Source organism: Leptodactylus fuscus, chromosome 6 (genome assembly GCF_031893055.1).
Source record: "Leptodactylus fuscus isolate aLepFus1 chromosome 6, aLepFus1.hap2, whole genome shotgun sequence".
NCBI classification, from domain to species: Eukaryota; Metazoa; Chordata; class Amphibia; order Anura; family Leptodactylidae; genus Leptodactylus; species Leptodactylus fuscus.
In genome coordinates this window covers 101,843,778-101,865,728 of record NC_134270.1, presented here as the reverse complement: position 1 = coordinate 101,865,728, position 21,951 = coordinate 101,843,778, and the positions used below count along the sequence as shown (strand labels likewise).

The following is a 21,951-nucleotide window of genomic DNA, read 5'->3' as shown; positions in this document are numbered from 1 at the left end:
GATTTACCTCAGCGGTCATATGTGTGGTACTGGACATTATCACATAACATAGTATCACTCTATAACGGGTGGGGGGGTTGGCGGATTTGGCTACTCGCACATCACCCACCTTTCCAAATCATGATGTATAACATAACTGCAGATTATTCCACCACATAATAATAAACGACCACACACTATTCCACCTGGCGGTATAGTGTCATTACTGATTGTTGGGAAGGAGATAGACAGATGAATGGACTGGTTCCTTATGACTCACGTGCTAATGAACAACCGGATGTTAAACTCATAGCTATTCAGACATGCTTGCACAACACTCGGCATTTACGACAGGGTGCAGCTCTCGGTGAGGTAACATTCTCTCTGCTGCCTCTTGTGTCCGCCACCTGCTAGTGCAAGCTCCGCAGTATGACACAGGGAGGAAGGCGTTGCTCTGCAGTACACAGGGCCCCTCCCACCAGCCCTACAATGCGGTAGTGTCTACCGGAATCTGTCTGTCAACCGTCATATCCTACCCCGGCACACAGTAGCAATGGAGGGAGAGACTGCAAACTAACTACGAGTCTCGATACGGTCTCTGTTTCTCTTATGCTATGTTCGTATGCCGCCATTTTCCTGAAGACTATACACCGTGATATTGAGTGGTGTCTCTCCAAGAAAATGGCTACATTAACTAGGACCGGGAAGTGACGTTTTATCTGTGTCAGTCGTTTCCCCCCAACCCTGTCACGTGGTGCTTAGGTGTGGTTTTTCTCGGATCCAGACAAAGCGTCACCTAGCAACTGCCCGACGTATAAATTATTCATGAAGTGACGTCATCCCGCACGGCACGTTCTTCTACAGGCGTGTGACATCAGCACGGGTGAGGCCGGTTTGAACGACACAGAAAAAGGTAACGGCAGCGGCGGGAGAGAGGGGAAAAGCCGGAGACTAGACGGTAGGAGCGGCGGACCGTGGTGTGTGAGGTCGTCCTCCCGTGATTAGTGGCATGGGGTCCGCCTCGTATTCTCCACTCAGCCATGGCTGATACCTCCCGTCACCTCACATAGCTCTCCACCACACAGTCTGCCCGTAATCCCCCATTACCCCTCACCTCATATTACATACCTTTGTCACGTTCTCGTTGTCATTGTGCCCCTCCTGCCACTTAATATATGCCTGTTACCCCCTCCTATGTCTCTAACACCCATGCCCACTATTTTTAGCTCGTGCTCCCCCTGTACATCAGCTGCTATACTGTCTGGCCTCTTATTACCCCTGTGTAGTTAGATAGTGCCAGTATATTCTTCCGTACTGTAACCTTCGTAGAGTACATGTATAGGCAAGATCATACATTACTGAAGACTCAAGCTATCATTCAGACAAAAGGCATGAAGTCTGTGGGCACAAGATCTTACAAGTCTATGCCCACTGTTGCCATCTTGTGTTTGTCACTTAAGCCCCTATTACCCCAAACCTCTATGTCGCCTACAGTATATCCTTTATTGTCCTTCACAATTTCTCTGTATGCTTGCCATCTAGCATTGTGTAGTATGTGTACTTTGTCTATTATATGCTCTGTTAGTTCACACGTAAAAACCACCTGGCTTATTTTGGTCCTGAAAAAATTTTCGCCTCCCATTCACTTCTATTGCTTTCTTCAGGCGGAAAATGCCTGAAGAAAGGTCATGTCGCTTCTTTTTTCTGCTAGCAGAAAAAAAAAGCTAGCTGTTCATATAGGGCTCCATTGTAAAGGGGCTGATTTTGAAGCGAAATCCGCTGTCAAAAACCTCCCCTTTGCCCACGTGTGAACTAGGCCTTACCCTCTTGTCTCCATATACTTTGCTGATTAAGTGCTGCAGTTACTATTGCAGAATTTCCTGATACAGCATCCATTATATGCTCCTTAATACACATTTCTATTCTCCCTTACATACTGTAACATGGCAGAATCCATTATGAATCATCCCCTATCTTTTGGTTGTATGACTAGTTCCTTAAAGGGATTCTACCATTAAGACAAGATTTTTTTTGTAGCTACCACGTCGGAATAGCCTTAAGAAAGGCTATTTGTCTCCTACCTTGATCAGTCGTCTCCGGCCCACCGTTCGGTAGAAATACCAGTCTTTACTGGTATGCAAATTAGTTCTCTCGCAGCACTGGAAGCGGGCTCCAGCGCTCAAACAGCAGTGGGGGTGTCCTCAATGCTGCCAGAGAACTCTCTCCAGCGACGCCTCCATCTTCAGTTGCAACCGCCTCTCCTGTCTTTGTCTTCCGTCTGGGTCAAACTCTGACACCTGCACAGTCGGCTCTGCCAGTGAGACACAAGCAGAGCAGAGTGCGCATGCTGGCCGATGGCCATTTTTGGGAGGCCGCTCTTGCACGTGTGCGCAGTATGCTCAGTAGGAGCGTAGTAAGAGCTCTGTAGGAACGCAAGAGTGGGCTCCCAAAAATGGCCGCCGGCCGGCATGCGCACTTGGCTCTGCTAGTGTCTCACTGGCAGAGCCGACTGCACAGGCGTCGGAGTTTGACCCAGATGGAAGACGAAGACAGAAGAGGCGGTTGTAGCTGAAGATGGAGGCGTCGCTGGAGAGAGTTCTCTGGCAACATTGAGGACACCCCCACTGCTGTTTGCAAGCTGGGGCCCGCACTCAATTCTGCGAGAGAACTCATTTGCATACCGGTAAAAACTGGTATTTCTACCGAACGGCAGGCTGTAGGCGACTGATCAAGGTAGGAGACGAATAGCCTTTCTTAAGGCTATTCCGACGTGGTAATTACAAAAAAATCTTGTTTTAATGGTAGAATCCCTTTAAAGGGATTCTATCATTAAAATCACATTTATTTTTTTTTCTTGTTGACACGTAGGAATAGCCTTAAGAAAGGCTATTCGCCTTTTACCTTTTAGATGTCTTCTCCGCACCCCCGTTTGGTAGAAATCCTGGTTTTCATCTGTATGCAAATGAGTTCTTTCACAGCACTGGGAGCAATCCCCAGCGCTCAAACAGCACTGGGGGCGTTCTCAATGCTGTGAGAGAACTCTCCAGTGCCGCCTCCATCTTCTTCAAGAACGGCCTCTTCACGCGTCTTCTTCCGGCGCTGGCTTCATACTTCTAGGTCTCGGGCAGAATCGACTGCACGTGCTCAAAGGCCACAAGAAAATGGCCGCTTACTTAGTGTAAGCGGCCATTTTTCTTGTGGGCATGTGCAGTTGGCTCTGCCCGAGGTCCGCGGCCTAGAAGTTTGAACCCAGCTCTGGGAGAAGACACGCAGAGAGGACATTCCTGAAGAAGATTGGCAGCGCTAGAGATTTCTTTCGCAGCATTGGGGACGCCCCCAGTGCTGTTTGAGCACTGGGGCCCGCTCTCAGTGCTGCAAGAGAACTCATTTACATACAGATGAAAACCGGGATTTCTACCGAATGGTGGCGTGGGAAAGATATCTAAAGGTAGGAGAAGAATAGCCTTTCTTAAGGCTATTCCTACATGTGATCGAGAAAAAATGTGATTTTAATGTTAGAATCCCTTTAAACATTTTTTTTTATTTGTGTTCCTAGTGGCAAATACAGTATAACACAGTTGATAACTATATTTATGCAGTTAACACTGTAATGAAGCTTAAAATGTATGATGTTAAAAGTTTCCCTTACCTCCATATCCTGCTCTTCCTACATCAGTCTCTTCATGCATTGTGTTGTCTTGGATCATTACCCATTACTTCTCCTCTTCCTGCCCCCTCTTTGTCCATGTAAACCACTGTTTTCTCCACATATGATTACATTAATGTGATTTTTCCCATGTACATAATCATACCTAAATTTATAGCTAATATTTTTGCAAATATTCATAACTTAAAAATGTGAGTTATAAAGATTTCCCATAACCATTTTAGTGAGATCAGTCTGTTGTCCTGATCGATTACCTTGTTGTGACGGTTGTCTTGTGATGTATGTATTGTATTCTATAAGTGCCTCCTAACATACCACAATATGCTTTTGTTCTCTTTTGCCAGCTGAAATCTGTACACCATTTCTTATTGAAATATGGAGAGGTGGGCTCTTGTATAATGCTGGAAAGCCAGGTCACGCCAAATATTTGAGTTGTATCCCAGGCATTATAAAACTTGGAACAGTGTTTCTGGTGCCATATGAAAGATGATATTCTCAGCAGTTTCACTTGTATGTAGCTGCTCCCAGTCCCAAGTTTTTCTACTGGTGGTATCTTCAAAAATAATATAGGTAGAACTGTGAACTTGTCATGTGACATGTCATCATAAACATAACACCAGAACCACTGTTAGAAGTGACACCCCAGCTTTATGATTCTGCATTGAGAAGTGATATTAGAATTTTATTAAAGTGAATTTCGGTTCAGGATTTCACAGAATTGTTTAATAAAGCATATTACAGCAATGTCACGTGCTGTTGAATCAATGTTAGGCATAGGGAGTGGGGTGCTCAAAAAGGTGTGTTACTCGTGCCATGCAATGTGCCAAAGTCCAGTGGGTTTCCCACGCCCAGTGGTCTAAGGCACCTCGGGGTCCACTCAGCCCCCGAGGCACAACACAAGAGGCCTTCGAGCGCTCCTCAACCCCTCAGCCAAGATCCACTGGCACTGAGGTGCCAGGTGGTCGTTTTGCCAGCGTCAGCAGCGTTCTATCAGCCCCCTACAGTGGCCCGTGCCATACCACTGGCAGAACTGATTACTGACTGCATCCCCCGGCAACATGCCCAAAGTGGTTCTCTCATTCCTACCTCCACAGGGTTCAGTATACTCCCGCCTTTACCACCATTGGACCTCAGACGGTTTTACCTGCTTCTGATAACAGATACTACGCTTGATCTTAGCCAAAAGGCAGAGAAGCGATATCCATCTTGGCTGTGTTGTCTGATCTGAACCAAGATGGGGCTAGCCATGTTGACCGTTCTGCCATATCACTATGCTTCTCTAAAGGGAACCTGTCACATCTGTTTGGGGACACTGATTCCCCCACCCCCTACACACACACACACACACACGTCCTTAAAGGCCTGTAGTTTGTGCCAAATCGACAAAACTATGGCAACAACGCATCGCAGTTGGACTGGCAGCGCTTTTCACAGAGGCTTCTACTGTGGACTTTCTTCAATTATACCTATAGGGAAACCACCAGCATTTCCATAGGTATAATCGACAAGCTACGATTTCCTAAAACCGAAGCGTGTCCACTGAGTGTATTTTACCGCACAATGGGGATGGGATTTGCTAGAATCCCATTCACTATTCGGTGAATGTAAAATGCCTTGGTTTTTCGCCATGTGGGCAGGGCCATTTTAACACATTGGTGGGCCCTGTGCGAAGGTTTCATAACCCCTCCCCCCTATCATCACCACTTGATATTTATACCCATTTGAAAGCTGCTAAAACTGGGATTTTATATGGTGACATTCAATGAGTGAGAATGTGTTATCTTACTGATGAAATTTTTCCGCCAGTCAGAAATGTTTTATACATTTATCTCTAGTAATAATTGGAATTGCTATTTTTTTTGTCTAACGGATATTGCTAGAGAGACGGTCGGTGTATTTTACTCTATATAAAGATGAAGTATGGACAGTATAGGGGCAAATGTAAACTTTATTGATGACTTTGTGTATATGTTTGATGCAACTGTTTTGACTCTGCAACCTGGACGATGGTAAACGTCTGGGTCACAGCGCCAATAAAGAATACCCCCATGAGTTGGCTCAGAGGAGTATTACGTTCTCCCTCCATGTAACAATCAGAGCTAAAGTACAGTACAATCAATCTATCAATCTCTGATTGATAGGAGAGGAGATAACATGGTCAGAAGTCCATACTGCCCCTCCCCCCTGAGGTCACATACAGGTTATGCACAGACTGTGATTTCCCAGCTCTACTTCTTTCTCCTCCTTCAGCAGTCTCAACATGCTGCCTGAGGGAGGAGGACACTCTAGAGCCCAATATCTCAGGATGCGTTAGGACATTGAAGATGATCTTAGACTCAGTTTAAAGATGAGATTTTGGGGCAATTTCCTTTTAAAAACTGTTGTCAGGAATTAAGATCTGCATTGGGATCTCACTGCTGACATAGTTTTCACCAGCGAATTGCTCTGGAACTGTAAGGTCTATCATGATGATCTTGGTATCATTTTAAAATGAATCAAAGATCTTCTTAACCCTAATGGATCCTGAGAAATCAGATTTAGTAGCCAAAAAAAAAACAAAAAAACTAATACTTTAGGGAGCTGCAGGCGTGATGTGACATCATGACACTGTTTCTGCAGCTCCCGGGGAAGAGAGGATGAATGGTGAAGCAGGGAGCGGAAGGCTCCCTGCTTTATCATTAACACTGATGAACTGGAGCTGGGCAGCTAGAAATAAGCCAGAATTGGCCCAATGGGGCACTCGCTACCATAGCGCCTGGTGCAAGTGCCCTATGGTTAAAGCAGCTGTACACGTGGGGTCCTGGCCTTCAATGCATCCGTTCCCACAATTGAATGAATAAGTAAACCAACCTTACCTAGATGAGTACGATGAGTCTCATTGCACAATTTTCTTAGTGAAGAAATCCCTGCCTTCACTGTACTTCAGGTGTACTCTTCAATGAAGAACTATGTTAGCCCCACATAGTTATAAACGCCGAAAACCGTGCTGTTTTACAGTACGTGCAAAGTTTATGGGATTCTGGCTACTTAAGAAAATATCCGCAGACATGCTGCAGTTTCAAAAACTGCACTATACCAGTTATACCTACGGAGATGCAATGGGTTTGCACTGCGGTTTTTCCTTCAGCACTTTTTAGCTGCTGCTTTTTTTTTTTTTTTTTTTTCTTTTTTTTTTTGGGGAGGTGACATTATTATAGGTTAGCCTATAAGAGCCACTGGGTGGTTTAGTGTTCCAAATCACCTTGACAGATTCCCTTTAATCTGTTCTGTGGTACTCGCTCTTATTGAATATGTAAGTAACATACCTGAAATACACAAAGAGGGGGAGTGCAAGTTGGGTCCTAATACGTCTCCCTTCTGCTAAATTCAGCCCTGGCTTTGGCTCATAAAAGCGCAGTGAAACCTGTAATTAAAAAAGCAACTTTTATGCAATGTGGGGCCTTATCCTAAAGTGGTTTTCTGGGACTTATAGGGGCTCTATCAGCAAAATCATGCTGCTAGAGCCCCAAATAAGCGTGAATAGCCTTTAAAAAGGCTATTCAGGCACCGTAAAAGTTATATTAAACTGCCCCCCAGTTTTAAAATAAAACCCTAAAAAAGAATGTTATCTACTTGCGCATCGTGCACGGTGGGCGGGCATTCAGGGTCCGCTGTCGTCTTCATCCACGCCTCTTCTTCCTCCGATGTCCTCCGGTCCCGTCCTCCTCCGGCGCTCGCGGACTGACACTGATAAAAAAAAAAATGGCCTGGACGCCTGCGCAGTAGCCGTAGAAGAAGCCGCATGCTACTGCGCATGCGCCCAGGCCATTTTTTTAATATCAGTGTCAGTTCGCGAGCGCCGGAGGACATCGGAGGAAGAAGAGGCGTGGATGAAGAAGACACACCCTGAATGCCCGCCCACAGTCCACGATGCGCAAGTAGATAACATTCTTTTTTAGGGTTTTATTTTAAAACGAGGGGGGGGGGGTAGTTTAATATAACATTTACGGTGCCTGAATAGCCTTTTTAAAGGCTATTCACGCATATGTGGGGCTCTAGCAGCATGATTTTGCTGATAGAGCCCCTTTAATCCTCTTATCTGAAGGTGCCATTTGGGCCACAGCCCCACATAGCAAAGTGCAACAAAAAGTTGAGTTAATTGTTCTTTTTTTGGTTTTCTTCCCCTATAAAATCTTTAGAAGTAAATGCTTGCGGTTCTGAAGCTAAAATTAACATGCTGCATTTTTCAAAAAAAAATTATTTTTTCCTCTATTGTGTGGGCAGAATTAATGCAGCCATTAAACACTGCGTTTCTTTTATGTGAGGGCATGTAGTGGCCTATGGTCTTGAGAGGTGGTTGCTGCAGTTTTCCTGCTTCTGATAATCTTTCTTTTCTTGTTTGTCTTTTTCCAGAACAATGGCAGTTAATGTTTATTCCACATCAGTAACAAGTGACAATCTAAGTCGTCATGACATGCTTGCTTGGATTAATGAGTCTCTACAACTTAACCTGACCAAGATAGAACATCTGTGTTCAGGTAAGGACCTACCAGATTTTACTTAAGTTGGGTTTGCACGGCACTTTTTTTTTTCTTTTTTTACTGAAGAATTGCATGCAGCTTTTAAGTGCAATTATAGCCTATGATACCCTACATTTCACTTACATGGTACAGGCCAGTAAGCAAAAGGTTTTCTATTTAGTTGCTATTGGCATAAAAGTGGCATGCATCACTGACTGATGAATCTCTCTGAATCACCAACCCAGGACTGAATATGGCTAAATCCATAACAGATCCATCATGTGGCATCACCTTAACTGCATTGGGAACATGGAGTAGCACCACCCAAAGCATGCTGACTAATGTTGGTTTAGCTTCCAAAGCAGTTATCAGAACTATGTATGCCTGAATGATCATTAATGCGATTTGTGCAAATACATTTTCTTTATTGTATTATACTGCATAGAAGATAGTCAGCTTACAAACAAATGTTTAGCTGATCAGGGGAATATTTATCAATGGAAATGATCTGAAGAATAAGCTGTCTATGTACTGGGACCTTTAGCATCAAGAAAAGCAGCTTTGCAAAGCTCCTCTTAAGTCTACGGAAGTACCAGCCCCGTCTATTACCCGACCCAGGAGAAGACCTCGTCATATTCTAAGAAAGATTTACAAAATATTGTGTAGAGCTCAATGTTTCTCAGGCCCCGTTTACACGGGACAAGAGGGGGCGGTTTTTGGCGTGGAATCCACATCGTAATCCGCCCCCTCACACTAATGCTCTTTTTTTTGTGAGCTGCCTGTTGCCGCTCACGGAAAAAAGTGAGCTGCCCTTTCTTCAGGTGGATTCATTTGGGCCTACGCCGGAAGTCGTGGCAGGTGGATTTTGGCCATATTCTGACATGGTTTCCCGTGTCAGAATCAGGACCAAAATCCGCGCTCCGTGTGAATGGGGCCTTAACCTTTTTAAGTATTCTCCAGGGACAATTCAGTACCCCCATAAGAGACAATCCATTATAAAAACAACGCTCATGGTTTGGGCAAAGGATCTGTTGGTGGTTCTATCATATTTGATAGGGAGACTCGCACAGCATACATTACTATGCTTCAAGTATAAATGACAGACACCACAGTGAACCCCATTATAAGTTAATGGGATCAGTAGTGCGTTGTTAGTCTGTTGTGTAATGTTCATATCACGTCCTTCTTCCCCTGATAGGAGGTTCTCCTTGGCGACTTTCATACCCAAGCAACCAGCAATAAAACAGACTAGGGAGAATGCATGTCCCCTGGGGTACTTGTACTGAACCCTGAGTACCAGTATTGTAGAGTATAGATAAGAAGACTCAGCACCTTAATGCAGTGACCTCTTGTAATATGAGCCATCATAGACTCACAGTCCACAGGGTACATTACAACCTTTTCACTCCCTCCCTAGTTATAACTATCAGAAAAGTTGATAGGCTTATCGTTATTTTCCTCTTCTATATATAACAGCACTTGTCTATTTTCAGCAATCTTGTAAAAATGACTAGAGCATTAGCGCATGTGCCGCTACATTCATAGAGCGGTGGGATATGGAACCCATCAGACACTTGGCACAACCCTTGTAAGGCGTCTTTCAGATATATTTTTACAGTGTATCATCCGTTTACATGTCTCGGGTGCTACACTGCTGGCACATAACTTTTTTAGGGTGTTTTGCAGTTGATTTGAGTGGCGGGAATGTTGGCTAGTTCATTGCCTCGGGGGTTTAGTCCAACTATAGTTAAGTGCAGCTTTGTTACCGTCTCCTGTTTGGCTTCTGTGCTGTTGCCTGGTAACCGTGTGCATGCTGTCTACCATCAGCGACCCTTCAGTGGCTAGCTTATGTTTTTGGAGTGTAAACCTCTTTGTTGCTATAGTGCCAGTTTGTCTTTCCTAAGACCCAGCATCAAACAACTGCATTGTTGTGAGACACAAACAGATGGTGTGAGGGTTGTGTGGGTGATGTTTAGGATGGGAGCTTTTCAGTTGGCATTTAATTTGGCAATAGTTTTGGGTTCACTTTGGATTAAGTAGGATGTTTTGATTACTTTATAGAAAACTCTTGCCTGCATCCCCTCTCCCCAGTACCCACCAGTCCATGCCAATATTATATAAACTAGGAACTGTCTGCCGCGCTGGGTTCTGGATAACTTTAAGAATTAGAGCAGTTTGTCTGTGAATGACTTGAGAGATCTGCATATGAACATACAGTCTGTGTTGTTAAATTTGGCCTGGGTCTTCTGGTTCTTAGTAATTTGGGCAACTGCAATGGCACTACTCAGAAGTATGTATTTCTTTGGATGGTCTTCTGAGGAATAGCTCCAGTTCAGTTTCCAGTAATACGCCTCCCTCTTTTACACAAACCTACCTTTTGCTGAGTTCTGGTGGTAGATGCGGTGAAGTCTCCTGGGTCTGTCTTCTCCATTCTGTACAACTGCAGCACTGTGAGAGCCACAGAAGTGGGACAATAAAGTAACTCATTGCTCCCTGGCCATTTATGAATGGTCTACTTTACATAGGGCTGTAAAAGTCCCTGAAGGGAGGAAAGCCTGAGAAGTAAGAATTTAAGGGTACCTCAAATATCATTGCACCCTCATGCTGCTGTAAAACAGCAAGGTTTTTTGGTTTTTTTTGCCCACTTAGGACACACGATCTTGGAATCTGGGCCCCTGGTATTTGGATCTGTTGGCCAGAACAAGGATCTGAATGGCTACTATGTAATACCCTTGCGCTGAAGTATTACGCGTGTGGGAGATGCCTGAGGACATGACTGTTTTCACATATGAGGAAACTGGTCAATACAAATGCAGTTCTGAATGAATCTAGCTCAGGGTTTGAGCATTACAGTTTGAAGCAGGATACATTCAGGGAGATTGTAGAGATGGCGTTCACTTTAAACTGCTTTCATATCTGCGAGCTGGTCTTTATTTCTTCAGCTCACAGAAAACATAAGGGTCCATTCGTATTATTTGACGTTAAAAGAAAAGCCTCCCATTGATTTCAGTGGGTTTCACTAGCCTATTTTTCCACTAGTGGCACCCATTGAAATCAATACAAGGCTTTTTTTTTTTTTTTTTTTTTTTTCCAGAGCTGAAAATTCAGCACCAAATAAAGTGCCATTTTCCTCTGTGAATGGACCCTTAGCCAACTATTAAAGTTAGACTAGGTAGTCTGTCGTACTTATTCTGTCATCAGACAACTTGACAAACGGCAAGTACCATGAATCAGACTTCTATAGATATGAGTAACTGATGGGGATGGGGTGAGCACAAGCAGAGACTCAGGTTCAGGACTTAGTCATGTGTCCGTGTTCTCCATGCACTTCGTTGCATTGCTTTTAAATGGACGTTTTTGTGACAGAAAGCTGGCGTGCCTATATTTTATTTTTATTTTTTTTATTTTCTCCCTTTTAATTAACCTGTTCTAAAAACCAGTTTGCCCAAAAGATGGCCAAAGAATGATTATAATAATATCAAAATAATATAAAATAACTGTTTTATAAATGAAAAGCCTTATAAGTCTATTGCCGTCTCAGGCCTTACTATCAGCAAGACCTTTTCCCTGTCTCATCTCATCAATAAGACACTATGATTTTGTGAGGGGGAAAAAAAAAGTCCTATTACATCCCTTTCCCAAGGACATGCTGTATTTTGGTCCATTAGGTAGACCAGTTATGCCCATTTAAAGGGATTCTGTCATTTGGGAAAACTCATTTTTAATAGAGATGAGCGAGTAGTATTCAATCGAGTAGGTATTCGATCGAATACTACGGTATTCGAAATACTCGTACTTGATCGAACACTACTAGCTGTTCGAAGTTAGGATTCGATGCAGAACCAGCGTTGATTGGCAGAATGCTATACATTGCCAATCAGCGCTAGTTCTTCTCTTACCTTTAGAAGTCTTCTCCCTGCGCAGTGTTCCCGCGTCCTCTTCTGGCTCTGAATTCACTCTGCTTAGGCATCGGGCCTGGGCAGAGCCGACTGCGCATGCCCGCGCATGCGCAGTCGGCTCTGCCTAGGCCCGATGCCTAGCAGAGTGAATTCAAGGCCGGAAGAGGACGCGGGGACGCTGCGCAGGGAGAAGAATCCAACCCGACCCTCACTCATGGACTTGGTAAGTAGAATTTGTTCGAATGTTGCCTACCCCTGGAACGAGCATTCCCCCCCCCATAGACTATAATGGGGTTCGAAACCCGTTCGAACAGTGTGTGGCTGTTCGAATCAGATTTCGAACCTCGAACATTTTAGTGTTCGCTCATCTCTAATTTTTAACTAAGCATATATTTGCATTGGCTTTAAAAAGGCTATTCCACACATACGTTTTTGCTGTTTTTGAATTAGCCTGCTTTTATTGATATGCTAATTAGCCAGCAATGTGCACTCTGGAAGTTCAGTGAGCACTGTCTATTGTGTGTAAACAGGGGGAGGTGAGGGCAAGGAGGCTGCTGCTGATGAAGGATGACTAAAGGCTATGCAAATATATGCTTAGTTAAATTTTTTTTCCAATGATAGAATCCCTTTAAAGTCTATGTGCCAGTGAAAATCACTGTCATTGACACACAAGTGCCATCTTTAGATGTTGTCATGTACACATGTTTCATCTCAACGGTTATGCTTTAAAGGGAACTTCCAGTCATTGTGATTTGGGACTCCAAACAGCCCACAGGTCTTTATAGACCAGGAGTTTATTGTTCCAAATATCCCTGCTGTAAAGTTGTCCATACCTGCATTAAAAACAAAATTCTTGCCTAGAGAGTGCACTCCTAGCTCCTGTGCAGTGGTTCAGTGAGGCTGGAGAAAGTACACATCCGCTTTGCTGCACATGTGCACAAAGATGTGCTTCCTAAACTTTATGGAACCATTGCACAGATATCAGAAACCCCATGGAGGAGTTGGATGTGACTCCTTTCTAGGGAAGTATAAAGTTATGTTTGTGTATCTTTTTGGTTTTTCAGTGGCATGAACAGCTTTACAACAGGCATATATGGAACCCTAAATCACTGGTTCCTAAAGACTTGTGGGTGGCATAGTGTCCCAAATCACCATGACAGGTTCCCTTTTAAGTGTGCTTGACCTTCATGCTGTTGTTGGGGTGTACAGCTCATGACCGCCATACATTTCTCTTGACAGGTAGTGTATATTGCCAGTTTATGGATATGTTGTTTCCTGGATCAGTTGTATTAAAGAAAGTGAAATTTCAAGCCAAACTTGAACATGAGTACATCCAAAACTTCAAAGTGCTACAAGCTGGCTTCAAGAAAATGGGTGTAGACAAAGTGAGTATAATGTGATGAAATCTGTCTTATTAATGCATCTGCAGATGGGTCCAGAAGTATTTGGACAGTGGCACAAGTTTGGCATTTTTGCTGTTTTCTAAAACACATTCAAGATGGTTGTATAATTGAAATGGGCTTACAGTGCAGACTCTGCTTTACTTTAAGGGTATTCACATCTTCATTGGAGGAATGGTTTATTATTTACTGCTCTGTATTATGTAGTTGCCTCTTTTCCAAGGGACCAAAAGTAATTGAACAATTATCCCAAACTATTTATTGGGCTACTCCCTCATTAATCCATCATCAATTAAACATGTAAAAGGTCTGGGTTTGATTCCAGGTGTGGCATTTGCATTTAGTAGCTGTTGCTGTAAACACATAATGTGCAGCGAAAGAAGCTCTCAAGGAGAGTGAAACACATCATCCTTAGGCTGAAGGAAAGAATTGAAAAAAAACTCCATCAGAGAACAGAAATGTTAGGAGTGAGGGGCAAAACGGTGGCTCAGTGCAGCCTTGCAGTGCTGGGGTCTTGGGTTCAAATCCCACCAGGAACAACGTCTGCAAGGAGTTTGTATGTTCTCCCTGTGTTTGTGTGTATTTCCTCCCGTTCTACAAAAGACATACTGATAGGAAGAAAGAAAAAAAAAAAAAGTACATTGTGATGCCTATATGGGTCTCACATTCTACATAAAAAAAAAAAAAAAAAAAAAAAGTTAGGAGGGGGGACAAAACGCCACACTGGTGAGCTTTGGGAACTGAAAGGTCAGCCATAGAAGACAGCAGTGGTGGGTGATCACAGAATGGTGATGAAAAACCCCTTCACAACACTCACCGAAGTGAAGAACACTCTCGAAGTAAATGTATCAGTATCTAAGTCTACCATAAAGCTGAGACTTCAGCAAATAGAGAGGGTTCACCACAAGGCAAAGATGTTAATCAGCCTCAAAAATAGAAAGGCCAGATTAGACTTTGCCCCAAAAAAAAAAAAAAATCTAAAGAAGCAAAGACCAACCTGTAGAATGATGGGAAGAAGAAAGCACGGGGAAGACTTGAAATTCTTGATCCAAAGCGTCCCACATCTGCTAAACCATGTTGGAGGCCATGTGATGGTATGGGCATGCATGGCTTCCAGTGGGACCGGGTCACTTGCATTTGATGTGACAGAAGCAGCAGGATGAACCCTGAAGTGTACATGGATATACTTTCTGCTCAGATTCTACCATATTCAGCAAGGATGATTGGATGGAACTTCACTGCACAAATGGTCAGTGACACAAAACTTACTGCAAAATCAACCCAGGAGTTTAAGGCGAAGTAGTGGAATAATTTCAGTGGCTGGGATCGAGCATTACTTTCACTTGTTTAAGATGAAACTTAAGGCGAAAAGGCCCACAAACAAGCGACAACTGAAGACAGCTGCAGTAAAGGCCTGGCAAAGCATCACACAGGAGAGAACCCAGCATTTGATGTCCAGATAGTCATTGCCTGCAAAGGATTCTCGAAAGAGTATTAATAACAAACATTTTATTTATGGTAATATTTGTCCAATTACTTTTGAGCCCCTGAAATGAGGCTTTGTAGAAAAATGGTTGCAGTTCCTGAACACTTCAGGTTTATTGCAAGGGGTTGAACAAAAATATCCTTCAATTTTGTGAGCAGAGCCCAAATCATGAAGTGTCATCGTCAACTGTTATTTTAGTTGCATGACAAACCCTGCAGTGTCCTGCAGCTATTGCGTCTCTGCAGCATTGTACAGTACCTACATGCTAACTAGCTGTGATCATGGTGTGGAGCCTAAAGAACGGCCACTATGGAATAGGGATGAGCTACAGCTGTACTAGCAATTTCACAGTGCTGGTGAATCCAAAAATGCAAAAAATATCATCTAAAGATGGGTGTGTGCATTTTATCAGCTTATTGGTGTAATTACATGCAATTACACTAAGAAACTGAAATTGAAGGTTCACTGCCTGCCTAACTGAATTTTTTTTTTTTTTTTTTTTTTTTTTTTTGTGGTCTTCCGTTGCATAGTGTGTAATGCATAGCTTTCCTAAGTAATTCATCAGGAAATGTATTGTATTAGGTGGTTGGATGGCTTGTGATGAGGCAGAGGGAAGGTTGGCTAGGTCAGCAGCTCTGTTTGCTACACCAATTATTATGAAAAGGGATTGGAAAAACTTGATTTTTATTTTTTTCTTTTTTTTTTTTTTTCTTTATGCAGATAATTCCAGTGGACAAACTGGTGAAAGGAAAGTTCCAGGACAACTTTGAATTTGTACAGTGGTTCAAAAAGTTTTTCGACGCAAACTACGATGGCAAAGACTATGATCCAGTTGCTGCTAGACAAGGACAAGAGTCTGCCCCTGCCCCGGTTCTCCCCACTCCAGTCATGAACAAGCCCAAGAAGCCGATGGGATCTACAAACTCTGGTACTGGCAGTTCACTCTTGTGCCTTCTATAATTTTTAGGCCTCTTCACATTACTCGTATTGTATTAGAGATATTCATTCACGGTGGCTCAGTGGTTAGCACTGCAGCCTTGCAGCGCTGGAGTCCTGGGTTCAAATCCTGCCAAGGGCAAAAAAAACCCTCTGCAAGGAATTTGTATGTTCTCCCTGTGTATGCCTGGATTTCCATCCCATATTCCAAAGACATACTGACAGGGAAAAATGTACATTGTGACCTCTATGTGGGGCTCACAATCATCTAAATTAAAAAAAAAACAAAAAAACACTAACCTTAAAGTGAATATCCAGGATTGCACAAATGTTTTTTTGTTTTTCCCTACACTTCAGATATTGCATCTCAGACAAATTTACCCTATCGGAGTTCACAGTACCCAGACACAGCCCATGTACAGGGGTGCCACTGTTTCTATACAATCGTTTTAGCCTAGAAGACTATTTTACCATTAATATATTATTGCTTGTATAGTGCCATCATAATCCGCAGCGCTTTAGACAGTCTACTAGATATTTTACGGACTTCCAGCACAATATATTTTAATATATCATGGTAATGTGTGACGGAGAAGGTGGTGTGGGATATAGAGATATAGATATTTATTTTTGGGTATTTGGTGTTTGCTCTGGAAAAACTGTTCAGTTGCTGCTAGGTATCATGGAGGGCCTGCAAGTTTCTCTTCTCTTTCCCCCACAGAGAAGGATTGACAGTTCTCCCTCTCCCTGTATAATATTTTATACTATAGGAGTTATCATTTGCTGGGTGGTTGATAAGCAGGGCCTATAGGCTCTCTGTTAGTAGCTGGGAGTGGGGAGCAGATTTCTCAGGCATTTGAGGCAAGTATTTAAACTAATATGTAGAAAACTATATATCCCTCAGGTCAATGTGTGCACCTATATCCTACACTGCCCTCAAGAAACTGTTGTCTACATGTGCAGAGTTGTTTTGTTTGTTTTTTGTTTTTCTCTTGTCCTTTTGGGAGTCACTGATGTTGGCAACTACTGTACCTCTTCCAGATGATTCTGTGGATGTTAAGCCGGCAAAGACTGAAGAGACAAAGAAAATGGCCACAATTGGTATTAACTGTTGTCAGGGAGTGGGGTGCACATATTTGAGTAGTAGTGGTGTCTCACAATAGGTTCTCGGATATGGTGGCTTTAGAGATCACTTGTTCATTGTCCTTTTCAGTTTAGAATGTTCTTTTGTAACTTTTTATTTTTTTTTTTTCTCTCCTCAGCTCCACAGAGGGCAGTGCCGGCCCAGAGGACTGCAGTAACCAACAAACCTGCCCAGGGAGTTGGCAGAAAGCCTGCTGCTATGGGCAATGGTGAAGAGGAGTCTGCAGAGCTAATTCAACAGGTTAGGGATTTGTTGTGGTCGGCTATAGTGATGTAGTATTCTGTGTAGGGAAACGCTTCACCATCAAGAAACAATTCATCTCTTAAATTATTGGGTGGCTTTAATTTATGGAAAGATCCTGTTTAAATGGATCAAGAACATTCCTCATAAATCATGTCTTTATTTTCTTTTTGGCTACCAGCAAGCAATAGCTTTCTGACATCTCTGACTTTAAATAGACACTAATTTTTTTTTAATGATAAATTAGAAATTCTAGTCAGTTCTGTAAGTTAGGCATTTTGTCTCCATGGTCTGATTACAGTATCCCATCTCCATTTCAGCAGAAGCATGTGTCTCTGAATTCCAATACTGCAAACCCTCTGAAATTGTGAGGTTTTTCTGCAGTACTATATCTTGCTTTTAACCTAGCTCTACTCTACAGCCTGGCTCTGCTTTACATGGCAGTGAAATAGCTGCAGGATAAATGCACTGTAACTAGTTCCCATGGAATACCCAGCCTTACACAGTGAGGACATACATTGGTGTAGGGAGACCAGGTTCATTAACCATCCCCTCCCACAGCCAACCAGTGTAATATTTTAATACTGTATATCTAATTATTCATCCTCCAGAAAATGTCTTGTTTGTGTTTTTCTGGTTATCTACGCTGTAGGGGGCAACCTAAAGGGGGGGGGGCAGTGCTTCATTTCCCCAATACTTGATAGATGTATTGCAAGAATTTTTTTTTTTATTTTTCCAGATAAATGTCCTGAAAATCACTGTTGAAGACTTAGAGAAAGAAAGAGACTTTTATTTTGGCAAGTTACGGAATATTGAACTCATCTGTCAAGAAAATGAAGGCGAGAGCGACCCTGTCCTTCAGAGGATCATAGAGATTCTTTATGCCACAGATGTGAGTTGTTTTTTTTTTTTTTTTCTAGTCTTAACATTCGTACCATTGGGCTGTTACATGTAAAATAGTCAAAATATTTCATTTATATGTCTTATCATGGATTTTGGGTGGCATTTCCTAGTAATGTTTCACCAAAGTCTAGTCCCACTACTGATGAGAAACTCCCAAAGACAGGAAAGAACGTGGTACCGTTCTTTCAGCCTCATTTTGGGGGTTGGCAGAGTTCTCTGTAGGACTGATTCAAACTGTCATCTCATAGAAATTGGTTGCATGTGATGATAAATGGGTAAATAATAATTAGATATTTATAATTATAATTTTTAACCCCCTTTCCTTTACAGCTAACGTTATAGGTTTGAAGATGTGTAGGTGAAATGCCCTATATTTACAGCATGGTAATAATGTAGGCTCAAAGGTATGCTTGGCCCATTCACTGCGGGAGCCAGCTATAGCATGCAGTAAAGTCATTTTCAGTGCACTGAAGGGGGAGAAAAAAAACTTTTTGCCATATCTTTGTGTGGATTTACCACCAAAAATTCTGATGAAACTTCTGTAAATTGACGCACTGTTGACTTCTCTTAAATTGGGCTTCTCTGTGTGCTGATATGTACCAGAAAGGTCATGCAAACTGCTGCAGCCTCCACAGAAATGGGTCAATTTGTTTGACATTTAGGGTGCATTCACACAGAGGAAAATGGTGCGACGCGGTTAAGGGATTAAATGGGTATTCTCATCTCCACGCTCTCTTTCTGCTTGGTGTCATTCATTCTGTTACTTCTAGTGGATGAAATTCTGACCATAGTCATGTGATATACAGTCCATGGTCATGTGATGAGCACAAGTGCACATCTCGTTCTAGTCACAGTATCCGCCTGGTAGCGTGCTGTTCACCTGTGTGTATGTGTATATATCACATAACTATGGTCAGAATTTCCTCCATTAGAAGTAACAGCATTGCCTAAACATGAGTGATGAATTGCTATGAACATGAGTAATTTTTACTGAGCACTCTTTTGTCTCTTTCAGGAGGGCTTTGTCATACCAGATGAAGGTGCACCTCCAGAGGACCAGGAAGAATATTAACAGAGCTCTCCTACATTGCAGTCGTTTCGGAATTTTATTTTTTTTTTTGTTTCTTTCCCAAATCATGTGCTTAACTGTAAAATTACCCTTTTATTCTCAGAGGGCTGGCTCAGCACCTCACTTTTTGAAAGTGTACTTTGCCAAAGTTTCACTCGTTTTACAGTGGTTTAACCTTGGAGATGTCTCATTTTGTAGCAAAGAAAAGTATTAATGTATTTTTTTCTTTTTAACGTTCTTAAGAGGACGTTTTGAGGACTTAAGTAGGTGTTGCTGAAAAGAATGTTTTCAATTGATTGTTGCTATATGAAGCACAGGGTGGGGAGACTGAGAAAAAAAAGTACCAGAAGTCTTGTATCCATTGTATGAGATCAGATTTAGTGACTAGGAGCTGAAAAATGCCTTAAGAAGTTTACACATGCTTTCATATCAAAGCCCAAGAAATTAGAACCCGGCTCTCTGAGCTATTTGCACGTTTGTCGTGAAGCGGGCGCGCATTCTTCTTAATTGTTTCATTCTTGGAAAAGTAGTGAGACAGCTCCCCCTTCCTCACCCTGCTGCTCCCGCTCTTAAACGCTGATGGGAATGGGTTTGTGTGGCTGCCTCTACCTCTTGTATCCTATTGCTCTCTATTTCAGATGGCATTGCTGCATGCAGTCCCTGTTGGCAGCCTTGAGGGTAGTGTAAGTTTAAAAACATATATATGTATCCTGGACAAAATGAGAGGAAATTTTACCAGGGCTTTGTGATAAATTTTTCAGAAGCCCCCCTCTATAACCCCCTTATCACTTTTTGTTTTTCTTTAAATTGTATAACTTTATTTGCCAACATATTATTTAATAACTCAATGTGTTATATGTATCTGCTGTATCCTCTAGATCACTGGGTTGTTCACTCCGGGAAGGGTTGGGGGAGGGGGGATGGTTTGGTTATTTCTGTTTACATTCTGTTGGGTAACAAAGTAACATGTAATGCATGAAAAGAACAAGTTAGAAAGATTTGAGCCCATGTTGTCTTGGTAGCAAGCCATCGCAGACATTGCAGTGCTACACTTTCTAAATCTCTCTTGTGGCCTTTTTTTAAGACTTTCATTTTAGTTTTCTTTTTTCCCCCTTTTCATTTTCTCAAATTTAGTCCTTAACTTTTTTTTTTTTTTTTGCCCCCTCTTCCCTCTGTTCATTCACTTTGTCAACCGTTTTTTCTACTTTAAGCCATTTCTAAATAAAACTTCTGTATTTCAAGAGTGAATGTTGCTTCCACTTTGTCTTTATTCCTGAGGCTTGAAACAATGAAACTAGATTTTAATGTGATAGTTACCAACTCCCTGTTATTGGTTGGCCTGGTATAATAGGTAATGACTTTCTAGAAATGGTACCACAACTGTCCGAGGGTTGTCTCTGACATTGCTGCTTGGCTACTTTGAAATGAATGGCGAAGCTGCAATACCGCATACAAACAGTGAACAGATGTGGAACTGTTTTTGGAAAAAATCTGTTTTTTTTCTGTGGTTATAGCCTTCCAAATTCTGCAAATGCAATTTTGTGTTGGACCTAAAATTATTTACAAATTTGGTATTAATATTGTACATCGCTTGTTGCAAGTTTGCTTTTATGTGCATTTCGTCACTAGCATTTTTGTGAATTAAGGAGCTTTACTGCTTCTGTTTGGCATGTGTCTCAGCTGCTTATCAAGGAGTTGGTCTATGGACAAACGGGAGTCGGTACTTTGACCTATGAACTATGAAATGGTAGCAAACCAGTTTGCATTCTGCTGTTATCTATACAGGGGTTATACAGTAGGTAGAAAGGTACAGTCTCTGGCTTCTAAATAAAATTAATGTGCACTTAAACGTTCAAGCAGTGTTGTTTTTTTTTGTTGGCTGCAGCATTTGTATCCTTTAATTCAAATGCAGCCATGAAATCCAGAGGCGATGAGCTGAGGCTGGAAAGCTGTCTCCGGCATTTTAAAACAGAGCAGTGCTTCTGGTATGATATGAAAGATTACTTAGCCGAAGGTGCTCCCAATCCCTTCCTATTTCTGGAAATACTCAGGTCTACTGTGTCATATGAAAGCTGAAGATCTTTTACATAAATAATGCCTTAGATACAACTGCTTGAAGTGCGCAAAAATTCACCCACACTTGCCCAAACACCAAACTTCAGCTGTTTCATACAAGAACCTTCCCACCCATACACCTAGTCAAAGCAGTGTTCAGGTTTCAGCTGGCTATAGAATAACGGGGAAAGTACTAAAGTGTAGAGATGAGCGAACAGTGTTCTATCGAACACATGTTCGATCGGATATCAGGGTGTTCGCCATGTTCGAATCAAATCGAACACCGCGTGGTAAAGTGCGCCAAAATTCGATTCCCCTCCCACCTTCCCTGGCGCCTTTTTTGCACCAATAACAGCGCAGGGGAGGTGGGACAGGAACTACGACACTGGGGGCGTTGAAAAAAATTGGAAAAAGTCATTGGCTGCCGAAATCAGGTGACCTCCATTTTAGACGAATAGTGGATTTCAAATCCGGGTCATATGAGAATGTGAACTTTGTGACTATGAGACAGGGATAGCTGTACAGGCAGGGATAGCTAGGGATAACCTTTATTTAGGGGGGAATGTTATTAAAAATAACTTTTTGGGGCTCTATCGGGTGTGTAATTGTGATTTTTGTGAGATAAACTTTTTCCCATAGGGATGCATTGGCCAGCGCTGATTGGCCGAATTCCG

At 42.4% G+C, this 21,951-nt stretch overlaps 2 protein-coding genes and 1 pseudogene across 3 annotated transcripts in view; 2 read left to right on the top strand and 1 right to left on the bottom strand.

The window, feature by feature from the left end:
• TM9SF4 (transmembrane 9 superfamily member 4) overlaps positions 1 to 21,951 on the top strand; it is a 318,186-nt gene that overhangs the window by 259,127 nt on the left and 37,108 nt on the right. The window lies entirely within an intron of this gene.
• MAPRE1 (microtubule associated protein RP/EB family member 1) lies at positions 767 to 20,470 on the top strand. 2 transcript variants are annotated; one of them, XM_075276877.1, is made up of 7 exons: positions 767 to 892; positions 8,039 to 8,163; positions 13,284 to 13,429; positions 15,651 to 15,858; positions 17,129 to 17,250; positions 17,990 to 18,142; positions 19,169 to 20,470. In XM_075276877.1, exons 2-7 carry the CDS (start codon positions 8,043 to 8,045, stop codon positions 19,223 to 19,225), a joined length of 807 nt encoding a protein of 268 aa, XP_075132978.1. In that variant the 5' UTR covers positions 767 to 892; positions 8,039 to 8,042; the 3' UTR covers positions 19,226 to 20,470. The 2 variants fall into 2 exon arrangements, with proteins under 2 accessions (XP_075132978.1, XP_075132979.1); XM_075276878.1 differs by having other exon boundaries at positions 826 to 937.
• LOC142210924 (U2 spliceosomal RNA) lies at positions 4,737 to 4,845 on the bottom strand (annotated as a pseudogene).